This window comes from Camelus dromedarius, chromosome 7 (assembly GCF_036321535.1).
Source record: "Camelus dromedarius isolate mCamDro1 chromosome 7, mCamDro1.pat, whole genome shotgun sequence".
Classification (NCBI taxonomy): domain Eukaryota; kingdom Metazoa; phylum Chordata; class Mammalia; order Artiodactyla; family Camelidae; genus Camelus; species Camelus dromedarius.
Genome location: NC_087442.1, coordinates 11,325,611 through 11,350,798, shown reverse-complemented (window position 1 = coordinate 11,350,798; position 25,188 = coordinate 11,325,611). Strand labels below are relative to the sequence as shown.

The following is a 25,188-nucleotide window of genomic DNA, read 5'->3' as shown; positions in this document are numbered from 1 at the left end:
AACTCTTGTTCCTGTTCATTGCTCTTGGCACAGGGAGCGGGCGGGGCAAGGAGGGGAAGGGAGCCTATAGCCTCTTCAAGGGGAAGGTTCCTGCCAGAGGGATTCTAATATAAGGGAATTGTTTTAGGAGAATTTAGAAAACAAAATACCTCAACACAGGCTTATCCTTTCTCTGTATCTGAATCTCCCTGAAATATAGTGGAAAGAAAATATAGTAAAATGTTAACAAATCTGAGTGTAGGATTTCTGGAAATTATTTGTACCTTCCTCACAATGTTTCTGCAAATCTGAAATTGTCAATATGAACATTTTAAAGAAAGAAATCCATCTGAAGTCACTACTATTAGCAGGTCTCATGTGTCCACTGGTTCCTTCACTGTCATACAGCTCTGCTCAGTCCCCTTTGTCATGGACCCCCTCCTCTCTGTCCCAACTGCTCACCTTGCAGATTGTATGCCACATGAGAATGGTGACTGTTCAGTCCATCTTGAACACGACACTCTGCTGGATACAGGGGGCAGGGTGAGGGTGAACAATACTCAAGTCTTATTATCAAGGAATTTTTATTGCATATTACATTAAAAGCTTTCCTTTTTATTAGGTTTTCCCTGCGGTAAAAGCTACATGTGCTCATTAAAAAAAATGGTTAGAAAATATTGGCAAGGAAAATTGAGAAAATAAAAGAGATTTATATAAATTCACACATTTAGCCATAGTCACTGTGAATACTTCTAGGTGTATATGCTTTCTAATGAGTAGGTAGGTAAGAAGGTAGATAGATAGATAGATAGATAGATAGATAGATAGATAGATAAATAGATAGATGATAGGTAAGTAATATAGATAGATACTGGGTCATTTAGAAAAATAGGATCATATTATATATATATTATTTTGTAATCTATGCAGTATGCATTAAACTAGCACCATATTAGAGATAGCCCTCCAAGTCAAAATATAGGTTTTGATAATATATTATTACATATACACACATACACTTTGTTCAACAGCTGGGCAACTGTGAGTCTTCTAGTAAAGCATAGTGAGGAAGAACAAAGTCTTAAAGTTAGTCCTGGGCTTGATTCCTGGCTCTGCTGTTTACTAACTTGATGTCTTTGAGTTACTTCATCTCTACAAGCTCATAAATAGGAGAAATTATAGTAAATATCTCAAAGGCTTATTGTGGGAATTAGCAAGAAAATTCTTATAATTTTATTAGCAGGATACCTGGCATCTTGACTATAAATTCTTAGTACTCTAGCCATTTTTCTGGCACCCCAAATGTACAGGGAACACCCGAGCAGAAGCATCTCTGTACTCACCCTAAATAACTTCCTTAGGCTAGGTACTTGGAAGTCAGAACTCCTCCCAACCCCCACTCTCTCCATACTGGGAGCCCTCAGAGAGCCTCTGTGGTCTCTGGATTATGGGCCCAACTGATAGGAAGCTTAGTAAGAGGAAGGGGTCTACCCTTCTCTCTAGTTTGAAAACTCAGCACCTTTCAGGAGAATTTTGCAGGGCTATGTGCTCGTCTTATGCCCCCTCAGTAGAAAAATGACACCAGTATATAGTAGTCCATCATTACATTCTGGGTTATTCAACCTAGACAGCACCTTCTTAAGAGTTTATCTCATGATTCTTTCTCTCAGCTCCTCATTTCTTTTCTGCTTAAATGGAAAAAATACTCTCTCATGTCCCTTTAGAGGGAGGTTGCAAACTGGTGGCCCATAGATGGCAGCTATATTTTGTTTGAGCTGTGAAACAGAAAGAAGTCTGAATCAACATTTTGAAGTTTTGGACATTTCAATAGATATCAAGGTATCTAGAAGATCTGACACTAACTACTGAGAGCACCTTCCCGCAGGGCAGTGTAGGGTGGAGCTGGGGTCAGGGCTTACCCGGTCTCTCTCCAGTTGCGCCATCTTGCTGGAAGGAATCCAGTCCCCAGCTATCATCATGACTACACTACTATGATCTTGTCTTAGAGCAAGAGTTGTTCAAAGTCATGCCTCTATTAAAAGAGGAAAAACAAAAGGTGGAATGAAGAGTCTACATGCTTCCAGAAGAATGGGACAGAACATCTTTTCTTGCAAAAAGTAAACAATATTTTATGTATTGAAAATGCAAAATGAGTCTTTGCCAAGAAATAAAACTTGAGACATAATTAGGAAACACATTAAACAACTGCTGCATAGCAAAGAAACATGATGACAGCTCGATTAACTGAGAGAAAGAACTAGAATTTCCACAATTAATTCCTGAATGCAAATAAAATAGCTTTTGTAAATGCTTTTGTGAAAACAGTGGCCCTAAAATCCTTCACACACGATGAATTTCTGAAAGATTGTCTATGGAGTGAAGGAGAAGTTATGTGACTTCAACAGAATCAAACATTCACGAATATGTTACAGCTAGAAATACTGTTGCTTAGAATACTGGAGACGGCTGAGAACTTGCTGGAGAGGAATTAAACACTCTGTGGGGTTTTATAACTGCAGCGGATGAAAACAAGGGTATAAATAATAATTCCAAGTAACTAGCGATATTTACTGGTGGTATTGATTGCAAAGTTTATGCAACAAATGAATTTATTAAAATGTCACCCATGATATCTACAACATCAAGAAACAATCTCTGTGTACTAAGAAAAGTAGTAGAAAGTTCTAATTAGTAAGCATGACTGGGGGAAATTCTGTGATGGCATTTTCAAACCACTGTGGCAACATTTCACAATGGCAAAGAACTGCTCATTGCATCACTCACCAGGAAACCTACTGTGCTAAAATATTCAGGGATGTGGTAATTAAAGCTGTATGCCAGACATGCTTGAAAGGTCTGGAACTACAGAAAAACCAGGACTTTGCGTGAATGGATTCAAGCACGGTGGTGTGTTGTGCTTCATGCATCTAAGAAACTTAAGAAATTAACAAAGGAACACATACTGAGATTTATAGTATCCATATTTCATTGACTCTGAGAAACACGTTGTTTTTCACATTATGACATCTCTGGATTTAGGATGTATGATAGTTGATAAGGAAGCACTGTTTAATTGGCAACTTTTATTTATTTATTTATTTATTTACATTTTTAAAATTGAGTTATAGTCATTGTACAATGTTGTGTCAATTTCTAGTGTAGAGCACAATTTTTCAGTTATACATGAACATACATATATTCATTGTCACATTCTTTTTCGCTGTGAGCTACCGCAAGATCTTGTATATATTTCCCTGTGCTATACAGTATAATCTTGTTTATCTATTCTACATATGCCTGTCAGTATCTACAAATTTCAAACTTTTAATTTTTCTTCCTTAGTGGTGTGTAAAATAAGACTGTGTATTACAACTGATGCCACTTTATATTCTTTGAAATCTGATGGTAAGAAAATACTGCAGATTTAAGCCATCAAAGTTTTTAGCTTTGATAAAAAAATTAATCATTCTACAAATATAACTTACCAAAATTGACTCAAGAAATAGAAAACCGGAGGTATCCTTGCTAACAGATGGCCTTAAGATTTTGAAAAGTTGTAAAGCATAGGCTGCAAGAAAAAATTTTTTTTCTTAATGTAGCAATTTCTTCATTAAGATTAAATTTGAAATAACTTTTGAGGAATACTATTCCTTGGCTTTAGAAAACCTTTTGAATTGTCCAGATACACAATTTTAAAAGTAAGACCTGCATATTTTGTGGCAGTAGCTGGTGCAAATAGTGAATTAACTGCAATGGAGGTATATTAAGACACAAATTTCATCATTTTTGTTCGGTGATAGATACTGTGTGTAATTCTGCCAAAGTTAAATCTCAGAGACCTCCTTTTCAATGAAGAAATATATTTTTCCTCTATATGTTTTTATAGGATTGTGGCTTATAAACTAGTGGTTTACAAGCTCAAATACCTGTAAGTACTTGACAGTTAATATAATGAGTGAAGTTAACCAGATATAAGAAAAACACCTGCTAGAACTATATGGCACTTTATTTTTCCTGAACTGAACATGTAACACAAATGTATGATATTGGAGACAATATTTTAAATTCATTGAAAAAATACAAGTTAAAAATTAGAAATGTTTAATGTTACATGTCTTTGATTTGGAACTAAAAACTTAATACTTTTTCTTCTGTGGATTGCAATTTCAAGTTAATATTGTGCATTGAGATGTAAAGTGTAGAATTTATCCCTGAATTCTTTTAACGAGGAGCCATATTTAATTGCATTTTGCCTCATAATGGAAAATAGTTCTTTTGAAGTGTAGGTCTTTTAAATATGAATAGAATATCTGTCCAATAATTTTGAAATTGGAGAACATACGTTGGAAATTAATCTTTTATTTTATAACCTTAGAAATTTATTTCATGTCATCTGTTTCATTTATGAAAACTAAATTTGGCATAGAAAGTGAACGAGGTTATTTAGTGCTAAATACATATTCCAAAATCAGACTTTTTATAGGACACAGTGACTCTTAATTATACAGTTGTGTATCTCCATATGAATGCCCCAGGGAAGGCATATTCAAAGTGCCTAGATGTCATGTACTGTCGAGTCTTCGATGCAGTCTTTTAAAACTATATCATATAGTATTTCAGGTGTACAAAAAAGAATAAAGAATAATATAATAAACACCCATCTCCTAATCCAAGAAATGAAACATTGCAGGATAACTGAAACTCCTTCGTACTGCTCACCAATCACACCCTCCTCTTCTACCAGCAGTAACCACTCTCCTGAACTTGTTGTCATTCTTGCACATTTCTTTGTACTTTATCACACACTTACGTAACTCTACATAATAAGTGGTGAGGTCCTGTAAGTATTTAGGGCCTACATAAATGCTGTCATGCTGTATGAATTGTCCTAAAACCTGCTTTTATCACTCAACACCATGTTTGGGAAGTCATCCATGTTCAGTTCCACGGCTGTGTAGCATACCACTGCATGAATATATCACAGTTTATTTACCCATTCGTCTATTAATAGACATTTTGGTTTCAAATTTAGTCAGTGTTGACACCATCAGGCATTGTGACCCCAGAACACATATGCATGACCACTGAACGCACTGTTCACTGACTGACTACACTATGAGTTTTCGCTCTGTAAGCTCGTATCCTAGAAACAAAGGGTAATGGGGAAAAACATCTGTACCCGAGTACCTGATATTCAAAGTCACTGCTCAGAGATCCAAATGGACAATAAAAGATACAAATTAATGAAGTAGAAAAACCCAGGTTTATTCCAAGCTAAACTCTGTGTATAAACAATTGCTCAAATCCATAGAGTGTTTAGATAAGCCTATAGGTACTCAGTAACTTCTCCTCCAGGGAGCCCACCAGTTATTTCAATAATCAGTCTGAAGCTGAAATGTTTGGGGCTGATACTGGAAGTCCTTAAATTTTATAGATGGGTGATTAGGCTTCTTGTGCTTCTTCTGGGACACGTGCATGTGCCTGCGTGCCTCCTGTTATGAAGGTTTCCATTGCCCTTCTGCCCAAACTGGAAGATGCCAGAGAACTCCAATTGTGCCTACACTTGGGAGGTGCCAGTCCAACAAGACAGTGAAGTAGGTAGACTATGTTATCCCTAATTCTTTTCCAGTCTCCCCTACCCCTCCTTTTGGCATGGATACCCCTCAGATACCCACAGAAAGTTTGCTGAATGTTTAGAAGGAGAGATTATCTGGGATGAGAGAGATTTGGGTCGTTGTCCCCAAATAATTACACACAAGCTGTTTATATTTAGGGCCTTCTTTGTATAGAGAGCTTAGGGTTGACTTTAAAAGCATGATACCATCTCAGGCAGTATTTAAGTGAATAGTACCAATAATAAATAAACTTTTATTTAAAGTTAATCATAAACAGGTTAAATTAAATATTCCTTGCAAACAAACTAGATCAAGTAGAATCAAATCTATTATGAAAGAGGCCCTAACAATAACCCACTCCTTGGATTTTCCTGTGATTATTCATCTTTTTTGGATTACTAAAGTTAATCCTTCTTTATTTGGATTTCCCATTGAGTCTGAGCTGTGCCATTCTGAGAATAATGCTTTTTTTCCTTCTCCTGGTCCACAACTAACTTGAAATGGTTGTATCTTCATTGTGTCTGCTTATGGACTTTCTGGTTCCATTTATGGGTTTTGTATTACTCATTGTATCATAGGTCTTTTGGTTCCAAGTGTAAGAACTTTAATTCAAACACATTTAGGCAAAAGTGATATGTATTGGTTCATAACATATGATAAAGTATTGTTTAAAGAAACCAAAGCAGGGCAAGCATACAGCTGGACCCATGGAACATCAGGAACCAAATAAAACTAGGTCTTGCCTTGTCTCTGCTCATTTCTGCTTGTGCTATGAAATATGGCAGGAAACATAGCCATGAAAAGCTGCTGTGCTTCATGTCTTAAATGATTTTGTTGGGGGGGGGGCTCAAGTTAGAAAATCCCAAAGGTAGACATTGGTGGGTCTAGAAAAGACCTATCAAGTATGGTCAGGGGCAGGATCATAGTAACCATCCTGACTGGAGCATGAGGAGGAGCAGAGACCCCTAAGTAGTGGAGGTGGTTGTTTTCAGAAGAGAGAATCTGCCTGGAAGATGCGTGTGTGCACACTCACACACATACACACACACACACACATTTGGCCTATTCCAACCATCCTCGTTACCTCTTGCCTGCTTGCTCCTGCCAGAACTTCATGGCCTCCAACCTTCCCAACACTTTCCCTCTACCTTTACAACCCAACTCAAAATCTACATTTTCCAGACTAGCTTTCTTTTGATGACCATAAATCTATTTCTAGTTGTTTCCTCTAATCTGAATTTTAGTTCTTTGTTTCCAAGACTCTGCCGGTGTTTTCCAACTAGAGGATGTGATATCAACCCAACTGCATTAAGTTCCAAACCACATTTACCATCTTTCACAAACTCAGTCCAACTTCCTTTCTCAACTTCTTTATTTTTGTTAGTCATTATGTCACATTACAACACACTCACACACTGAGAGCCTCCTTGATTCTTCCTTCTCTGTCAAACACCGTATAAAGACATGAGTTAATGATGATGGTTTTTTCCAAGAGGTCTGTCGTATCTGTTTCACCTTCTCCATTCCTATTACCCCCATCCTACTCTCAATCTTTCACTGCAGTTGGAGAGCAAGTGACTCAAAACCTTTGCCTCCTCCCCTTCAAATCAATATTATAAACCACTGTCAGACAAAACTTTATAAAACCACTGCTATGATCATGCCACTTCCCTATTTAAGGTTGTATTATAACCATTAACATGAAAAAACCTCAGCTCTTGAGCTTGGCTCTACAGTCTGACCTTGACCTACCTGTACAGAACATACTAGAGGGAAACACACTGAGAAATTTTTATGAAGAAAACTTTAAAGAGGCTCAGCTGAAAGCAAAGACATGTTTTGAACGGCACTTCAGTCCACCTCAGAGCATTCTCACGTGGACTGATTTGGTCTCAGACAGAAGGGTGATCCTGGCAGAGGGCCACCTATACAAAATTCAAGGAGTCTAAGAGACTGAATTACGTTAATGCAAAGGACTTAATCAGTGGAGGCATAGTCACAGATGGGCTCCTTGAAGAATTTAGTACTAATTGCTTTATTGAAACAAGGGTCAAGATGAGACTAGCAGTGTATGAGTTTGTGTTCAGGAGCATGGTCTAGCCTCAGTCTCAGATGATGGGTAAATTGCGAGAATAAATAATCTCTGATGTCACCAAAGGTCAAGAATTCAGTTATAAATCCAAGCTATGGTCTCATGAAGAATGGGATCATTGCAAAAATTAAGAATTTAACTGTAACTCGGTTAAAATTAGGCTTCCCCTCTAGGTAAAGGTTAAAGGTCATAGGCAGATTCCCTCCATGGAAATACGCAGGAGGAAAAATCAAAAGATATAAAGAAAATAATACTTTTTAAAAATGTTAAAAATAAGGAAAATAAGACTCCAGGGATCTCACACTAGCCTCCTGCCCCATTTGTGGTTGGACACCAACCGGTGTCACAAAGGCTTTTGGGGTATAACTTGTAAAATGTAGTGATGGAATGAGGGAGGTAGATGAAAGGGAGGCGGTTGCACCTCTTGGGGGCCTTGTAAACATATCCTGTGATTTTCTGGCAGGGTGAAAGCATGCGGAAGATGCCTGCGGGTTGCTTTCCCTAGGGGAAGTGCTTAGTGCTGGTCCAGAATCATAGGGGTGTGTGAGACTGCTTTTGGGAGAGGATTCCAACCCTCCACCTCTTTTCCTTCTGTTACATTTCCCTTAATCCTGTAAAATAAATTCTTGTTCTATTATCCTGCAGTATTTCTTAAACCACTATTTAACACACATCATTTTGCTTTATATTACATCTAATAATAAATGCATCTATCCTTGCAGTAGTTAAAAAGTTTCTTAAGGGCAGTATTCAGAGGACTCATATGAAGAAATAATGGCCTATAATTTCTCAAATGAAAAATGTTAACTTAGAGAACCAAGAAAATCAGCAAACTCCAGATAGGATAGATGCAAAGAAACTCACAACTGGGTACATCAGGGTCAAATTTCTGAAAAGGAAATTAAACATCTTAAAAACAGCTATTGGAAACAAGCATATCACATGTCTGTTAATCCACTGGTCTGCGCCCTCAGTCATTCTCACAGTACCTGAATCAAGAAAAGTAAGCCACTGAAAGATCAAGTGGAACACAAGCATCAGAAGAGACCCTCAGGCAAATTATGGCTTTACTCTCACCAGCAACAGAGCAGTCTACCACATATGAAGTAAGAATATTGAAAAGCTTCTGCACAGCAAAGGAAACAAACAAAACGAAAAGGCACCCTAGCAACTGGGAGAAAATATTTGCAAACTCTTTATCTGGTAAGGGGGCTACTATCCCAAATATGCAAGGAATTCATGCAACTAAATATCAAAAAACCAAACAATTGAATTAAAAAATGGGCAGAGAACTTGAATAGACAGTTTTCCAAAGAAGACACTCAGGTGGCCAACAAGTGCATGAGATGGTACTCAAAATTACTAAACATTAGGGAAATGCAAATCAAAACCACAATGAGATATTACCTGACACCTGTTAGAATGACTATCATCAAAATGACAAGAGATAAACACAAAGGAAGATAGGGAGAAAAAAATGCCTTTGCACACTGTTGGTGGGAACGCACATTGGTGCAGCCACTATGGAAAACAGTATGGAGGTTCCTCAAAAAATTAAAAATAGAACTACCAGATGATCCAGCAATCCTACTTCTTGGTATATATTTTGAATAAAACTTAATCAGTATCTCAAGAAGTTACTCCTGTGTTCTCCTATGTTCATTGCAGCATTATTCACAATAGCCAACATGTGGAAACAACCTAAGTGTCCCTTGATAGATGAATGCATAAGGAAGATGTATGTAGGTGTATATATTAATTATATATATAATATACTATATAATAAATAGAATATTATTCAGCTATGAGAAAGAAGGAAATCATGCCATTTGCCATTTGCAACAATATAGATGAGTGTGGGGGACATAATGCTAAGTGAAATAAGCCAGACAGAGAAAAAACAAATACTTTATTGTCTCACTTACGTTTGAAATCTAAAATCATCAAACTCATAGAATGTAGAATGGTGGTTGCCAGGGGCTGGGGTATGAGAGAAATGGGGAGATGTTGGTCAAAGGGTACAGACTCTCAGTTATAAGATGAGTAAGTTCCTGGATCTGATGTACAGCATGGTGGCTGTAGTCAGCAATACTGTATTGTATAGTTAGAAGTTGTTAAGAGAGTAGAGATTTAGTGCTCTCACTGTAACTATAACAACAACAACAAAGTGGTAATTATGTGAGGTAAAGAATGTGTTAACTAACCTTATTGGGGTAAGCATTTTGCAATATATATGTGTATCAAATCATCACATTGGACACCATAAACTTATACACATTCTATGTTCATTATATCTCAATAAAGCTGGGGGAAATGCAATATATTGAAATATGCGAGATATGGCAAAAATGTGTTTAGCAGGAAACTTAAAGCTTAAAGTTTTAAATGTTTATATTAGAACAGAGAAAAAAGTTAAAATTAGTGATCTAATTCTCTGCCTTAAGAAGCTAAATCAGGAAGAGAAATTAAACTTGAGAAAGTAGAAGGAAGGAAATAATAAATAATAAAAAAAGAAGTAGAAGAAAATAAAAGAAGTAGAGGAAATAAAATGAAACCAAATGCTGATTTCTTTATCAACAAATTGATAAATCTCTAGCTAGAATGATGATTTAAAAAGAGATAACAAAAGTTATCTAAACCGGGAATGAAAGAGGAAATAGCAAAGCAGATACTACAGACATTAAAATGACAATAAAGGGATATTATGATCAAATTTATGGCAATACTTTTACAAACTTAAATGAAATAGACAAATTCCTTTAAAAGCATGACTTACCAAAATAGACACAAAAGAAATAGACAATCTTAATAACACTATATCTATTAAATAAATTATAATTACAATGATTAAAAAACCCTTCTTGAATAGGAAACATTAGGCACAGATGACTTCTATGATAAATGGTATTAAATATTTAAGGAAGGAGTCATACCAATTTTACAGAGTCTTAAAGAAAATAAAGACAGAGGAAACATTTCCCGATGTATGTTATGAGGCCAAAATAACCCTGATATAAAACTTAACAAAGATTAAAAAAAAAAAAAGAAAAATAGAAGTTAGTATTGCTCATGAACATAGATGCAAAGATTCTTAACAATACGTTATTCAAGTCAACTAGAGCAACGTACGAAATAATGCATTATGACTAAGTGGAACTTATTCTAGGAATTTAAGACTGATTTAACATTCAAAAATTATTCAGTATAAATCACTATGTTAGCAAAATAGAGAAGAGAAACCATACACTCATCTCAATAAGCACAGAAAAAGCTTTTAATAAAATTCTGCCTCCACTGATAAAAATTCTCAGCACAGGAGGAATAAAAATGGCCTTTCTTAATCTGGTAAAGGATGCTCCTTTAAGAGATCTACAACTAATATTGTACTTGGTGATGAAACGATGTTTTCCTTCTAAGATCAAGAATGAGGTAGGATGTTGACTCACTTTATTTCTAATCAAGATTATACTGAAGATCCCAGCCAGTGAAGTAAGTTAAATAAAATAAGTAAAGGGCATCAACATTGAGAAGGAAGATGTAAATTGTCTTTATTTGCTAATGATGTGATTGTTTAAGTATAAAATTTCAAAGAATCTGCAACCAACTATTATAATTAATTTAGGAAAGTGATAAGATACATGGTGAATGTACAAAATGTTATAAACTAGCAGCAAATAATTGAACAATAAGATTTTAAATATTTTATGTACAGTAACATTCTAAAATATTAAATACTTAGGGATGATTTTATTAAAAGACATGCAAGACCTCTACACTAAAAATTATAAAATATTGCTGAAATTAAAGACAAATAAATGAAGAGATATATCACATTCATAGTTTGTCAGGCTGAATATTTTTAGGGTATATAAGATACATGCATATGTATACTTTAAGAACAGATACACACATAAATGCCACAAATCAATAAACTTCTACAAAGAAATAATAAAAAGTCAATTCGATATTAAAAGGTGGCACACAAATAAAATAGTTACTTTATAGTAGAAGATATACAGATGGCCATGAGGCACATGAGAGTATGTTTCATATCACAGTTGTCAGGAAAATGCAAATTAAAACCACAATGAGAAACTGATCACTGCTACTAGATTGGCCAAACAGACTGACAAATACCAAATGTTGGTGAAAATTGGCACAACTCTCCTACACTGTTGATGGGAGCATAAAATGTCTAGAGTCACTCCGAAAAACTCTGTAAGAGTTTCTTGTAAAGTTAAATGTACATCGACTTCATGCAACAAGAATTCTACTGTGTCAGTATGACACAGCAATTTTAGGTATTTGTCTAAAAGAAATGAAAGCTATGACCACAAAAAAATGGGTTCAAGAATGTTTATTCACAGTAGTTCCAAACTGTAAACAACACAAATATTCATCAAAAGTGGATAAACAAGTTAGGACTCACACACTATTAAGGATGAATCTCAAAAGCATTATGTTGAGTAAAAGTAGTAGAAACAAGAGTCCATACCATGTGATTCCATACAAAAGGAGGCAAACTCATCTATGGAAAGAAATAATCTAGAAATGAAATGAGTACAGTGGTTGCCCATGGTGGGTGGAGATTTACTGGAAGAGGAATACTGGAACCTTCTGTGCTGATGGACACATTATATATCATATTTGGGATGTTAGTTTTATATGTGTGTGTGTGTGTGTGTGTGTGTGTGTATGTGTATATATAATATATATATCAAACCTTACCAAGTTATACATTTAACATCTGTGCATTTTGCTGTATGTAAATTTTGCCAAAAAGTGAAAAAAAATTCTGGAAACAAATACTGAACTCTAGTTAATTTTGCTTTTTGTAGTGTTATATATAGGATAGCAATTCTCAAACCACTTTCTCTGTATTCTAGGCATAAGCAAATATATTGAGCATAAATGGAGCATGTTGCTCATGGTTAGAAAAGGGAGTTACAAATATATAAAAAGAGAAGACTAAAGTGAATCCTATATATTTGGATTGGAATTAAGGGGGCAGAGAGGCGAGAGAAATGGGGCAAAATGTAAAAACTGAGTAAATCTGGATAAAGGGTACTTGGAAATTCTTGCAACTTTTCTATAAATTTGAAATTATGTCAAAGAAAATGGTAAAAACACAGCTGTGGAGAGCAGTCAGATGTAATGGAGACCTATCTAGAGAGCGTTAATGCAAAAAGAAAAAGAAAAAGAAGAGATGTCCTTTACTACTTTCTTTTATGGACCTATTTCTCCAAGTACTTTAGGGGAAGATGGAATGAAAAGGTCTGACAATACAGTTCAGTCACAGGGTCACATCATCCAACTCAAGGAAAAGGGCGTCTGGAACAGCGGTCCTCAGCATTGACTGCGCCCTGGAATCCCCTGGGGAGCTTTAAAAAGTATTCTGCATAGGCTCTACCTGTAGAGATTCTATTTAACCAGCTTAGTATGTGGCCTGGGCACAGAGATTTTAAAAGCCCCTGGTGATTCTAATGTGCAGCCAAGAGTGGGGACCACTGCCTTTCTTTTCCTTTTTAAAAAACACCTTTATTGTGGTATGGTTCCTGTACAGTAAACTACACATATTTCAGAGGTACAATCTGATGAATTGTGATAGATGTGTACACCCATGAAACCACTACCACAATCAAGATACCTAACATTTCCATCGCTCCCCAAGAGGTGCCGTTTTTGAATTCCCAATTTATCCCTCCCCACCCCTTTTCCCACTGGTAATCATAAGTTTGCTCTCTATGTCTGTGAATCTGTTTTGTTTATAAGTTCATTTGTCATTTGTGTCCCCTCTTTTTTTTTTTTTTTTTTTTTTTTTAGATTCCACATATAAGTGATACCATCTGGCATTTTTCTTTCTCTTTCTGGCTTGCTTCACTTACAGTCACCATCTCCAGGGGACCATTGCCTTGGAGGGAAACCTAGGACACCTCTGGTGTCCACCAAGGAGGGTAAACCAGGTAAGTTGCAGATTTTGTAGCCTTTGTAGATGGCAAAAAGAGTAGTTTGGAAAAACTGAGAGGAGGAATTGGATTTATCAAGAACAGCTCCAAGGAGGAGGAGGCGGTGTTCTGGCAGCACCCACAGCTGGCAGGACCAGGGGCCGCTGCGGTGCTGGGATGCCTCTGAAGCGCAGTCAGATCTCTGCCTAGGACATCTTTTTCTGAGCCTTTTATGATCCGATTTGAGGAAAGCCTTCCCGGCCAGGTTCCTGCGCAGGCAGACAGAGAATTCTGGTCTCTACAAACATATCTTTTAGCGAAGCTATTTTGGCAGGTTCTCCAACTAGACTGACCAATGCCCAGTGCGAGGCAGAGTGCTGTGGTCAAGAGCGGACGCAGGAGAGCCAGAGGCACACGTCGGCTCTGGCATCCACGGCCCCCTGAGCAAAGGGCCGCCTCTCTTTTTCTCCCTCTGCAGAGCAAGTTGAAGGTACAAGTCCAAATCCATGTGTTTTCAGACAAAGTCCGCCATCCTCCAGTTCCTCTAGGAGTTTAATGTTGTACCCCTTGGGGCTGAAGCAATGACATCATCATTGTTCTTCCAAGTTTGTCTTTCGGATCTTATGTTTCCATGAGAACTGTGACGTTTGAGGAGGGTTATATAACTGCCATCATAGTGACTGTGTTCAAATATTATGCTGGCCCCTGTTGGAAGAAATAGCAGTCGTGGGAAGAGTCAACCGTGCTATTGTGGGATCTAGAGATTCTTTCATAGGAGGTGGTTTCTCAGGGTTTGGCTCACACCATCACTAATAAGCTATGGTGTACCAAGCTCCCACCCTGGGAGCTTCACCCCTCTACTTTGCTCATTTGTCAAGACGGACCTAGGCAGGATGCCTTGCTGCTTGCTGAGACCCGTATAGAACTTTAATTACCTTATTCTATGATGAGTGAGGCCACTGATGTAAAGTGGAGAGACTCTCAGTTTTACAGAAGAGATTGGAAGAGGTTTCTAAACCTTTATGAACAATCAGAGGCGTGTTCAAGAAGCCCCTGTGCCATATCCGCTCTCAGCACAGAGTCTGCATCCCGCGAGCAGCCCCGTGGCCCGCCCTGACCTTTCGGCTGCTCTGAGCCCACAGCGCAATGCTCTCCAGGGCTCTCCTCAGCTTGGTGTTGCTTGAGATCAGGATGACGGCATGTCCCGAGGGGCAGGCTGCCAGGATGCCTACGCAGACCATCACCCCAACCTTGCTGTGCCACAGCATCAGCAACGGCACGGAGAGGTGGGCGGCGCAGAGTGACAGCAGATACAGGCAGAGGAAGGAGATGAGAGATCGGAGAGCTTTGATATGGGCCTCCAGGCTGAGGTCCCGAGAGTCTTCGGTTTGTTCCCTCATCGTCCTCATGTGCCTTCCCAGGGAGACAATCAGCACCCCAGAAGAAACCAGAAAAATTAGGAAAGAAGGGATGGACCCCACACTGCAGAAGATGAAGGAATGGAAGAAACTAAGTTTTGCAATTTGCGGATCGAACTCTGTACTGTTATTTACGAAAGACATAACTGTGACTGAGAAGTGAGATCTCCTGAAAAAGTCCCCCAGACAGAGAGCGGCGCAGACGCAGGTGAAGGTAATGGCGCCCAGGAGCATCTGGGGCATCTTCCTGGGGACCCAGCTCGCCAAGCAGAGCGGGAAGGCGGGAGAGAAACGGGCGATCTTGGTGCAGTAGAGGAGGCTAAGGCAGGTGGTGAGCCAGAGGCCAGCCTGGTTCACGATCATCCAGAGCAGGATGATGGTTTGGTAGCTGACGCTCAGCGGGTCTTTCATCCGCTGGAAACAGGCCAGCTGAACGGCGTCCAGAAACAGCAGCCCATGCAGGAGCAGCCGGGTGAGGCTGAGGCTCAGAAGGATGAGATCACAGCTGCTCAGTGGCTGCCTCCTCACCACGTCCCAAAAATTCACCAAGAAGATGAAGGCATTGACCAGGATCCCTACTGCAAACTCCAGGACTGAAAGGAACAGAAAAGCATTCTTGACTTTGTAGGACACAGTCACGATGGAAGCCGGGGTCAACATGGTGTCTCTTCTTACTTGGCTGATTCAAGACTCACACGCCACGCAGCAGAGAAGGGTAAGGGTAAGTTCTGAGCCAAGGCCTCTCCTTCACGAGGCAGACGGCTCTTGCTCTGGATCTATCCCAAAGTGAGTGCATACAAAGTTCTGACAGCAAACTTAGAGGGATGTTGTTGCTTGAGAGTATCTCTTAGATGCACACAAGGCTCATGGAAAGAGCAGAAGAATGATGGTTCTATCTCTTGGGTGATGCAGAAGCTTTTAATAAACCCATCTATTTCTGTCCCACAGCCTCCCCAGAGGGCCATGGCATGGCATCGGGGATGCAAACAAGACAGGGTCTCAATTTCCCAAGCCCAGTTTTGCATGCCCATCTGGACCTACACGGATGGAGGGGAGAGTAGGATTTGCTTATGGGTTTTAAGGAAACTGGCAGCAGGCAAAGTGTATCTTTGCAGTGAACTAAGGTTTGAAATGGTGCCTCTTTCCGTTTGCCTGCCTTCACTCACGCCTGAGGCAGGCCTCTTACCATAGACTATTTTTTTTTATATGGACAAGTGCATGCTTCCTCCGCTGGTACTGGCGTATGAGTGGTACAACTGCCATCAGCAAAGATTCCTTCCCACCGTCATTATCACGCTGGTATCATGCTTGGCAAGAGGAGTGTTAGCATGAGTAAGGCCAGATTCTTGCTATGGAGGGAGGGGAAGGGGGATATCTGGCCTGGGTGATTGCAGAAGCCTTTCAGCTGCTCTCTCTGCTTCCCACCTCCACTCCTGTACCCGACTTTGTACAATGCAACAACAGTGATCCTGTGAACATATAACTAAGATCATGGCATTGCTCTGTTCAGACCTTTCTGGGGCCTCCCACCTCCCTCACCATATCAACTATGTTTTCACAGTGGCCCAGAGGTCCTGCATACATAGTCAGCGCCTCTGTCCTTTCTCAGGTATCTTCTGTGGTACTTACCTCCTCCCTCACTTCACTCCAATTGACCACATGGTCTCCTTCCTGCTCTGCAAACTCGCCAGGCCCCCTCCCACCTCAGGATCATTGTGCCGGCAGTCCCCACTGTCTGAACGCTTCCCCCACGTGCTCCAGGGTCTCACTTTCTTCTCAAAACTGCCCTTCTCAGCAGTCACCTTGTCAGAGAGACCATCCCTGACCATCCTCTGAATGGCATCCCTTGCCCACATCTTGTGTGCTCCCTCTCATACCTAACCTGTTGTACCCTCCTGCCCATATTCAATTATTTATTGCTTGTATCCACCCCCCACTAAAAATGTAAGCTTCATGAAGGCACATCCAGGTACTCAGTACATATTCTTGAATGAATTAACTTTTCACAAGTGGACCATTTAGTAGTTTGTAACATGCCCATGGATTATATATAGGGCTTTTTTTTTTTTTTTTTTAACATTTTAGGATTCAATTCTAATGTTCTTGGCTCTAATTTCTGAAGCCTAGCTTCCTCCCCTGTGAAACGTTCCCAAATCTGGGGTGAGCTCCGGCTTTCCGGAGATGAGCATCTCTGATTCTCCTTGATCTCTCATGGAGTAAGGACTGATTTCACATCCACTTGTGCGAGCTCTGTGAAGACTCAGGCTAGTTCCTCAGTGGAGATGGGAGAACTGATCATTCAGAGACTGGGTGTTGTTTCAGAACATTCCCTCTGATCTGGTGCTTCTTTTTCACTCTTACAAACACGTTAACTTTTCCAGGTCTTTTATTATTGCCCTCCATTCACTCACTCTATTTTTGGAATGAATGGAGATGAAAGGGAAGGAGACGGGGTACAGCTGGGCCGCTGCCTGTGGTGTGACGACATTTCCTCGAAGGGGTGGCGCTTGCCCACCTCTGTCCGTGTGCTTTTGCTCAGCCTCTGACTTTGCTGGCTTTTTCTCTAACTCTGTGGCCTCACTCTGTGGGTTCGTCACCAGTTGTGGGTTCTGGCCAGCAGAAGTCCCACCGAGACGGAATGAATTACTGAAGACTCTGGGGAAAAGTCAAGAGAGCGAGAGGGAGTCGGTAGCCAACTGCACGAGCCTCTCAAATCTCACATATTTGTTGAGTACAGTCGAAGCAGGAATTTAGGGAAGGACAGGGTGGGATCACAATGAGTACAAAGGCTTTGTTTATTGTTGGTGTTTGGCTCAAGGTCAGAAGACCCTATTTGGTGAATCATAATCGTGTTGAGCCTTTCAGCTTATCAGGGTGGAACGTATGAGAATCAGCTGCTTGACAAGATTTTCTTGGACTCAGGCTGTGCCTGTCTTAGGTTGCCCCCTCAGGGGATCTCACCCATCATTGGCTAACCAGCCTTCTCACCTCTGAGTCTGCAGCTTTTTACCATTCCAGCCCAAGGCTCTTTTGGGGATAGAAGACTAATGGCAGGCACGCCCAGCGTTTATAGCCGGGGGCCTGGGTCATTGCTAAAACCTCAAGGCAGTTACTAAGCACATCTTCTTTAAGGCGATAAGTGGCTGGGATCTGTTACAATTTGTTAACCCAATCATGGGGTCCCACATCACTCTGGGCCATCTGCGCCCTCTGTGTGTGCTCACAGGTCTGGGGGACACCCTAGAGGATGGGCTCTGTGGGGAGTCTGGGCTCTGGAACCAGGCTCTTTTGGGGTAAGGCTGGCTCTGTGGCTCCTATTGGTGTGACCTTAGCAAAGGGTTGAACCTTCTTTATCCATCTTATATGAAAGGGAGATGATCAAAGTAACACCTCCTTCACAGAACGGGAGGGTTACCGGAACTGACACATGTAGCATGATTGGAGTTGTGCTTCCAATCAATAAATGTCAGCTGGAGAACATACCATAAGATCCAGCAACACCTCTTCTGGGTGTATATCCAAAGCAAATGAAAAAAGATATCAAAGATCTATCCGTGCTCCCATGCTCATGGCAGCATTATCCACAGCAGCCAAGATACGGCAACAAACCACGTGTCCGTCAACGGATGAATGGATACAGTGGACTTCATTCAGCCATGAGAAAGGAGGAAATCCTGCCGTTTGTGACAACATGGATGGACCATGAGGCCGTTATGCTAAGTGAAATAAGCCCGACAGAGACAGACAAATGCTGTGTGGTATCACTTATACTGTATGTGGTGTATGGGGGGGGAAAAGTCAAACTCATAGAAATGGAGAGTAAAAAAGAGATAGCCAATGGTTGGGGTGGGGTGGGAGAAATGAGAGGAGGTTGGTACGAACTTAAAGCTCTAAGATGAATAGGGTCTGAGGATCTGATGTATAATACAGTGACTAGAGTTGGTAACACTACATTAGATAAATAAAATTCGCTTAGAGAGTAAAACTTAAAATGTTCTCACCAAATACACACACACACACACATATATATAAATATATGTATATATAAGAGAAATGAATGTGTTAAATAGATGAGAGGCATCCTTTTATAATGTATACATATATGAAATCATCAGAATGTACACTTTAAACATCTTATAGTTTTATTTATCAATTATATCTCAGGAAAGCTGGAAAAAGGGAGCTGTCCAGAGAGGCCTTCCTGGAGGTGGTGTTGAGGGTGAGACTTCAAGAATGAGTAAGAAGCGATGTACTGTACAACAGATGGAGTCATCTCAGGAAGTAATAGTCACCCTAAAATTTAAAGACAAAATGAGTAACCATCTAATCTAACAGAAGTTAGCAAATATCAGTGTGCATTAGATACATTTAGCTGCAACCCATCTTAAAAGTATGGGAACATGATTATCAGAAGACTTATATTTGGATAATCTGCAGTTTGTTTAAAATGATAAGCCTTGGTATAAGTAGTATTTTGGGATCATAATGTACAAAATGATTAGAGATATGAGACTGTATAATCATGATAGGTAAATGGGTACATAGATAAATAGATAGAAAACATGATGAAATATTTTCCTATACCTCAGTCCTCTCACTACCTCGTTAAGAAAATGCCATAAGGATCACATTAGTGACAAGACACTGATGTAAAAAGGTTACAAAATCCTCATAGGCAGAGATACAGAGGAGACATCTCAACCCCCTACAGAGGCTGACGAAATGAACTGTCTTTACTGTCAGAAAACCATGATGCCCCCATACACAGACACACAGACACACACACGGACACACAAGCATACACACACGGACACAAAGACACACAAATTTGGGAGTCTTGGGAGAGAAGAGTTGGTTTTTGTTTGTTTTTTTTGCAGAGGATTCAGGAAGCCTAAGAGTTAGGAGGGAACGGCATGGCTATCCCCCCTCAGCCTCCGGAGGAGCGGGCAGTGCTGCACTGAGAACTGAAATCTGAAGGTTATGTTCGCACAGAGGGGCAGGTTCTGAAGGCAGGAGGCTGGCTGAAGGGCCTTGCGCCAGCTCGCAGGAGAAAACCATCACACCACTGAGAGGTTAGAGGGTCAGGACAGGGAGACTGGTACTGTTACCCCAAAAGATAAAAACCCTGATTCTTGTCATACCCGAAGGATAAGTTGACAGTGGGGAGATGGTGCACCGTGTAGCGAAATATTTTAAAAGATCTACTTTAAAAAAGGTAAAGTACACCCCCAAGAGGGGAAGGCGGGCTGATCCAAGTGAGGGAACGCGGCGGCTTTTAATCTCCCCTTCTCTTAGACCCTCGCTTAGAGGTGGTCTCCTGATTGATTGACGGCTCGTGTCCCTGGGGTGCTGAGTCATGTTCGGCCCCTTTGCGCATGTCATTACCCATGATGCACACAGAGAAACCCATGGGTGGCGGGCGGGGTGCTAAACCGCAATAGTAATTAGAATACAATGAACACTGGCCGTGTCTGCTTAAGTCCTTTCTGCTACTGCGCAGTCGTGGCTGTCGGGTTCTAACCGCTTCTCACTGGCGCTCATTTAGAGGAAGTAGAAGTCCCTTTATGCTGGAGGCGGGCACAACGCCATCTTCCAGACCATCCTTCTCCTGCACCTGTCTGCCCAGAGCCCCCACTTATCTGTCTGTCTGACAGTACCTCGGTCCCCTGGGAGTTAGGGGCTGAAGCAGATGCACTGTCCTGGGACACAGTGAGATGATCCTGGAGGTCAGTAGGGGTGCTGGGCTGGTTTGCGGGCTGCTCTTCCAGGCTGGAAAAGGAGGTGGGATGTGCCCTGTGGGTGGACATTGAAAGAAGCTGCAGTGACCTCAGGAAGAGGTGGCTGTCCTTTGAGATGAGGTTAGCATAGAATCAAGCACTACCAAAGAAAACCCTGAGTACCGCATCCCATGAAACTGCTTCATGAACCAAGGTCACCAGCGTTGGGCTCAAGCAGACAGACAGGAGGTACATCCTCTGCCCTCACAGGCTGCGGCCACTGCCACCAGCACTAGCATCAAGGCCAGCAGAGAGGTGATTATAGATGGACAACCAGGCGATGTTTACTTACATCGACTCCTACCTCCCTGTCCCTTCCTGCCTGCGGTGGGAGAGGAAACCAAGTATTGACAACGGGCGGCACTGGCCGTTGGGTAAGAAAGCTCTGAAATTAAGATCATAAACAAGAGGGTGGCAGAAACTTTAATAACTTGATTCGGTTACAGAAAGCACTGAATTGGTTTAATTTTGAAACTGGTAAGGGGTCAAATTTGCTGTGGGTAGATTGGGTTCATGGTCAAGAAAGTATGTACTTTTTATTTTTTGAAACTGAAGTATAATCAGCTTATAATATTAGTTTCAAGTGTACAACATAATGATTTGATATTTTTATAGTTTATACTCTATATAAAATTATGAAACATTGGCTGTATTCCCTGTGCTGTACTTTACATCCTTGTATCTTATTTTATACCTAGTAGTTTGTAGCTCTTAATCCAATACCCCTATCTTGCCCCTCCCCCAGCCCCTTTCCCTTCTGGTAACCACTAGTTTGTTCTCTGTATCTGTGAGTCTGTTTCTGTTTTGTTATGTTCATTCATTTGTCTTATTTTTGAGATTCTACATATAAGTGAGAACATACAGTATTTGTCTTTCTCTGACTTATTTCACCAAGCATAATACCCTCCAGGTCCATCCATGTTGTTGTAAATGGAAAAATTTCACTTTATGGCTGAGTAGTATTTCATTACATATGTATGAATATATCTAAACATTTTTTTTTGTCTATTCATATATTGATGGGCACTTAGGTTGCTTCCATATCTTGGCTACTGTGAGAAAGCGTGTATATTTTGGGGGGGAGGGTATAGCTCAGTGGCAGAGTACACGCCTAGCATGCACGAAGTCCTGGGTTCAATCCCCAAGACCTCTGTTTAAAAAAATAAACAAATAAATAAATCTAAAGTTACCTACCCCCCCTTAAGAAAAAAAAAAGTATGTACATTTTTGAGAACAAAGTGAGCTTCCTGTTTGAACATCACTGAGCTGAGATTCCTCAGTCCCTGCCCTGGGTGCAACCTTCCCCTCCCTCACCTACCTAGAGAGGCAAAGCAGAAGGGTGCAGGTGGAGAGAGGGCAGGGAAGTCCCATGAGGCCTTGAGAAGGTAAGACAAGCCAGCCTGGCCTGGGAGAAATGGCAGTTTTTATGTGAAAGAGCATATTCCTTGGGGAAAGAGACAATTTAGAGGGGAAAACACAGTAACCGACTTGAGACAACAGAGTTACTTGAAAGGAACCCTTTAATGTCAATGGCACAGGCAGCTGACAGGAAACGGGCAACTGGGATGGTGTTGTTTGAAGTAAGCCCCTTGGTAAGGGAGAGCTCTCGAGATAGGACTTGGCCCCCAGGAAGGTGCTGGGGCAGGAAGGGGCCCTGCATTCTGGTGGGTGAGAGGCTGCGCTGTGGCAGGAGGTGAGGCTGGAGGGGCTGGGCTTCTGGCCAAGACAGTTGTTTCACCTCTGTGTGAATTATAGTACAAACTGATCTGCGATTGGCTTTTTCTCATCCTCCACCTGCCCCATTCTGACCTGGGGACTGGCTTCAGTTCTTATCCTGCGGGTAGGTAGATATAGAGGGCTGTGGAGAACAGGTCATTGGCTCTCAGGAAGCATGGAGCCTGAGGATGAGTCTTGTGTATCCAATCTCCTCAGATTATCCTAACCTGGAGGGTCCTGTAATTACTGCCATTTTCCCAAAAGTTCAAACCGGCTTGGGATGCTAGCATTATTCAACAGCTGCCACCAGGTGGCGGCAGATTACTGATCACTGTGAGGTTTGGACTCCCTGAACTGCCCACCGTGCAGGCTCACATCAGCCTTTTATTTAATCTTACAAAGATGTGGCCCTGTCTGCTACAGAATTGAAATTTTAGACTCCGATTATTACGTTATGGTAGAATGAATCTCCTTTAATCTGACAGTTGCCCTGTGAAGAGTGTAGTGATACTTCCATTTTACTGATGACAGTGTGGAGTTCCAGGAGGGTTAAATATCTCAGCTAAGGTAACGAAATTACCCAGGAGTTAGGATGCTGATGCTTTTAGATGGCATGTAGCCAAGAGCCCCAGTAATTCCCAAATCCAGCTCTGCCAATCACTCCTATTACATGAGAGGAACAGCAGGGAAATGGGGTGTAGGGTGTGTGTTACTTTATTAAGAGCTAGACCAGCATCTCAAGGCTCCCAAGGCAGGGCTCTGGGACAGGTTGGTTTGCAGCACATGGTAGACCTCGGCAGAGTCCACACATTCAGCCTGCTGTTCTGTTCGTGGTGGTTATTGCTAATAGCCTATCACTTCTCTCCTTTTTATTGCTGGTAGGACTCCTGTGTTATTGGGTATGCCAATATTAACTAAAAATAAACTGCATTTCCTATCTTTCTTTTAAATAAGAGTGGCTGGTGATACACAAGAAGATGACATTGGGTGGGATTTCTTAGAAAGCCCTGGCCGCCATTTCTTCCTTCTGTGCTTGAACTTGGGTGTTACTGTTGGAGCTCCAGCCACAAGGGAAAAGCCAGGAGCATCTCACAGTCCTCACCATGAAGGTTCTGAGTTCTTGAAATGACACCAGCAACTACTCTGCTCCAGGCTTCTCGTTATGTGAGAAAGGTAACCTCTTTCTGTCTTTAAGTCACGATGCTTGGGTGCTGTGACTGGAAGCTGAATGCAGTGACTGGTAACTTGCCTGCAGGAAGGGCCTGAATCTGTTTGCCCATCTGAGCACGTGCAGCTGGGAAGTGGAATGAGAGAAGGGCAGCCTGCTCTCTGTCTAGGTTTGATCGTCTCGAAGAGGCAGAAAACAGGAAGTGCAAGAGAGGAAACGGAAGGAAGAATGTCTCTGCTTCCTGCATGTAAAGTGTATTTTGTCCAATCAGAATTGTCAAAAGGAGGAGGGCAGAGAGGTGATGCAATAAGGAGATGAGGTCGAAGATGGTCTCACAGCTCTTATTTCTGCTTCTGTGTCTTTAAATTTTGCTCTTGCTGCTAGCTGATCCGGCTACCAGTTCTCTGTGTGCTCATTCAGAACCCAAGTTGCCTAGTGATCACACAGCCGGCTGTGGCTGGAGACGCCAGTTATTTAGGGATCTGCTGTCTTTGAGTGAGGTGCCCAATGCCCACCCAGTCAGCTTTGGTGCCGGCATGGGATAATCTTGTGATTCAGGACATACACAGATCACTCTTCCTGGCAGGGACCTGCGGGGAGGGATTTCATTAGAAGGTGCTCTGGGCCTCTCTTAGCTTCATTTTGTCCGCTAATACAATCCATGGAAGAGGAGGTTGTAAGAGCTGATAGATCTGTAAGACATTGGATGATAACCAGTCCTGTTCTGTTTCTCCCTAATGTGAAAAAGAGAACATTGAGCCACGGTGACACTTGAGGGTTCACTGTCTAGTGGAGGGAGACAGGGGAGAGGGTGCGGACACGGTGATTCCCAGAGAGCGGAACAGGGTGGGGAGCGTGAGGGGGAGAGAGGCTGAGCTGAGAAGAGGGTGGCAGCGATGGGCAGAGCTGTGCCTGGCTGTGAGACACTGTCGGCACCCGGAGGACATTTCCTGTGGAATTCTCACGTTTTCCCCTGGAGTGGGGCCCTGGGGTGCGGACTTACCAGGGGCTCATCACAGAGGAAAATTTCTGTAAAATTTACTGTTTTATGTTTAAAAAAAAAAATCATGTCTGCTGTTACTTTATAGTGCCACTTTTTTTATAATTCAAAATATGCCTGTTCTCCAAGGATCTTTGACTAAAATCGAATTTTCAAAAAGATGTGTTATGTACCTCTCAGTATTTCACCACATTCCCCTGATTACATGTATCCTGATCTAAAAAGTATGATTCTGTGGGGAGGCCAAATAATTCAGAGACTTGGTGGGGACTTGGAGGTCCTACAATCCCAAGTGGGTGTAGAAACCAGCAAAATACTGAAGACAGAGGGTATCATGTTGCCTGTAGGTGGGACTGGAGTGGTTAGAGATTTTTGGTGAAGATATTTATCCTGGACAGAGAGAGACAATGAGAAGCTGTCATAGCAGGGCTGGCAGAGATTATGGAAACTCACAGAACCTGGCTGCAAGAGAGGATGA

The 25,188-nt window shown here is 41.2% G+C and overlaps 1 protein-coding gene across 1 annotated transcript; it reads right to left on the bottom strand.

The window, feature by feature from the left end:
- Positions 1-14,514: 14,514 nt before the first annotated feature.
- Positions 14,515-15,709, bottom strand: TAS2R38 (taste 2 receptor member 38). Its single transcript, XM_010989866.3, has one exon. The coding sequence runs from the start codon at positions 15,707-15,709 to the stop codon at positions 14,702-14,704; it is 1,008 nt and encodes a 335-aa protein (XP_010988168.2). The 3' UTR covers positions 14,515-14,701.
- Between the last annotated feature and the right edge of the window lie 9,479 nt (positions 15,710-25,188).

What these genes read in the sequence shown, in the direction of transcription:
- TAS2R38 (XM_010989866.3), bottom strand. Translation starts at nt 15,709, where the DNA reads ATGTTGACCCCGGCTTCCATCGTGACTGTGTCCTACAAAGTCAAGAAT.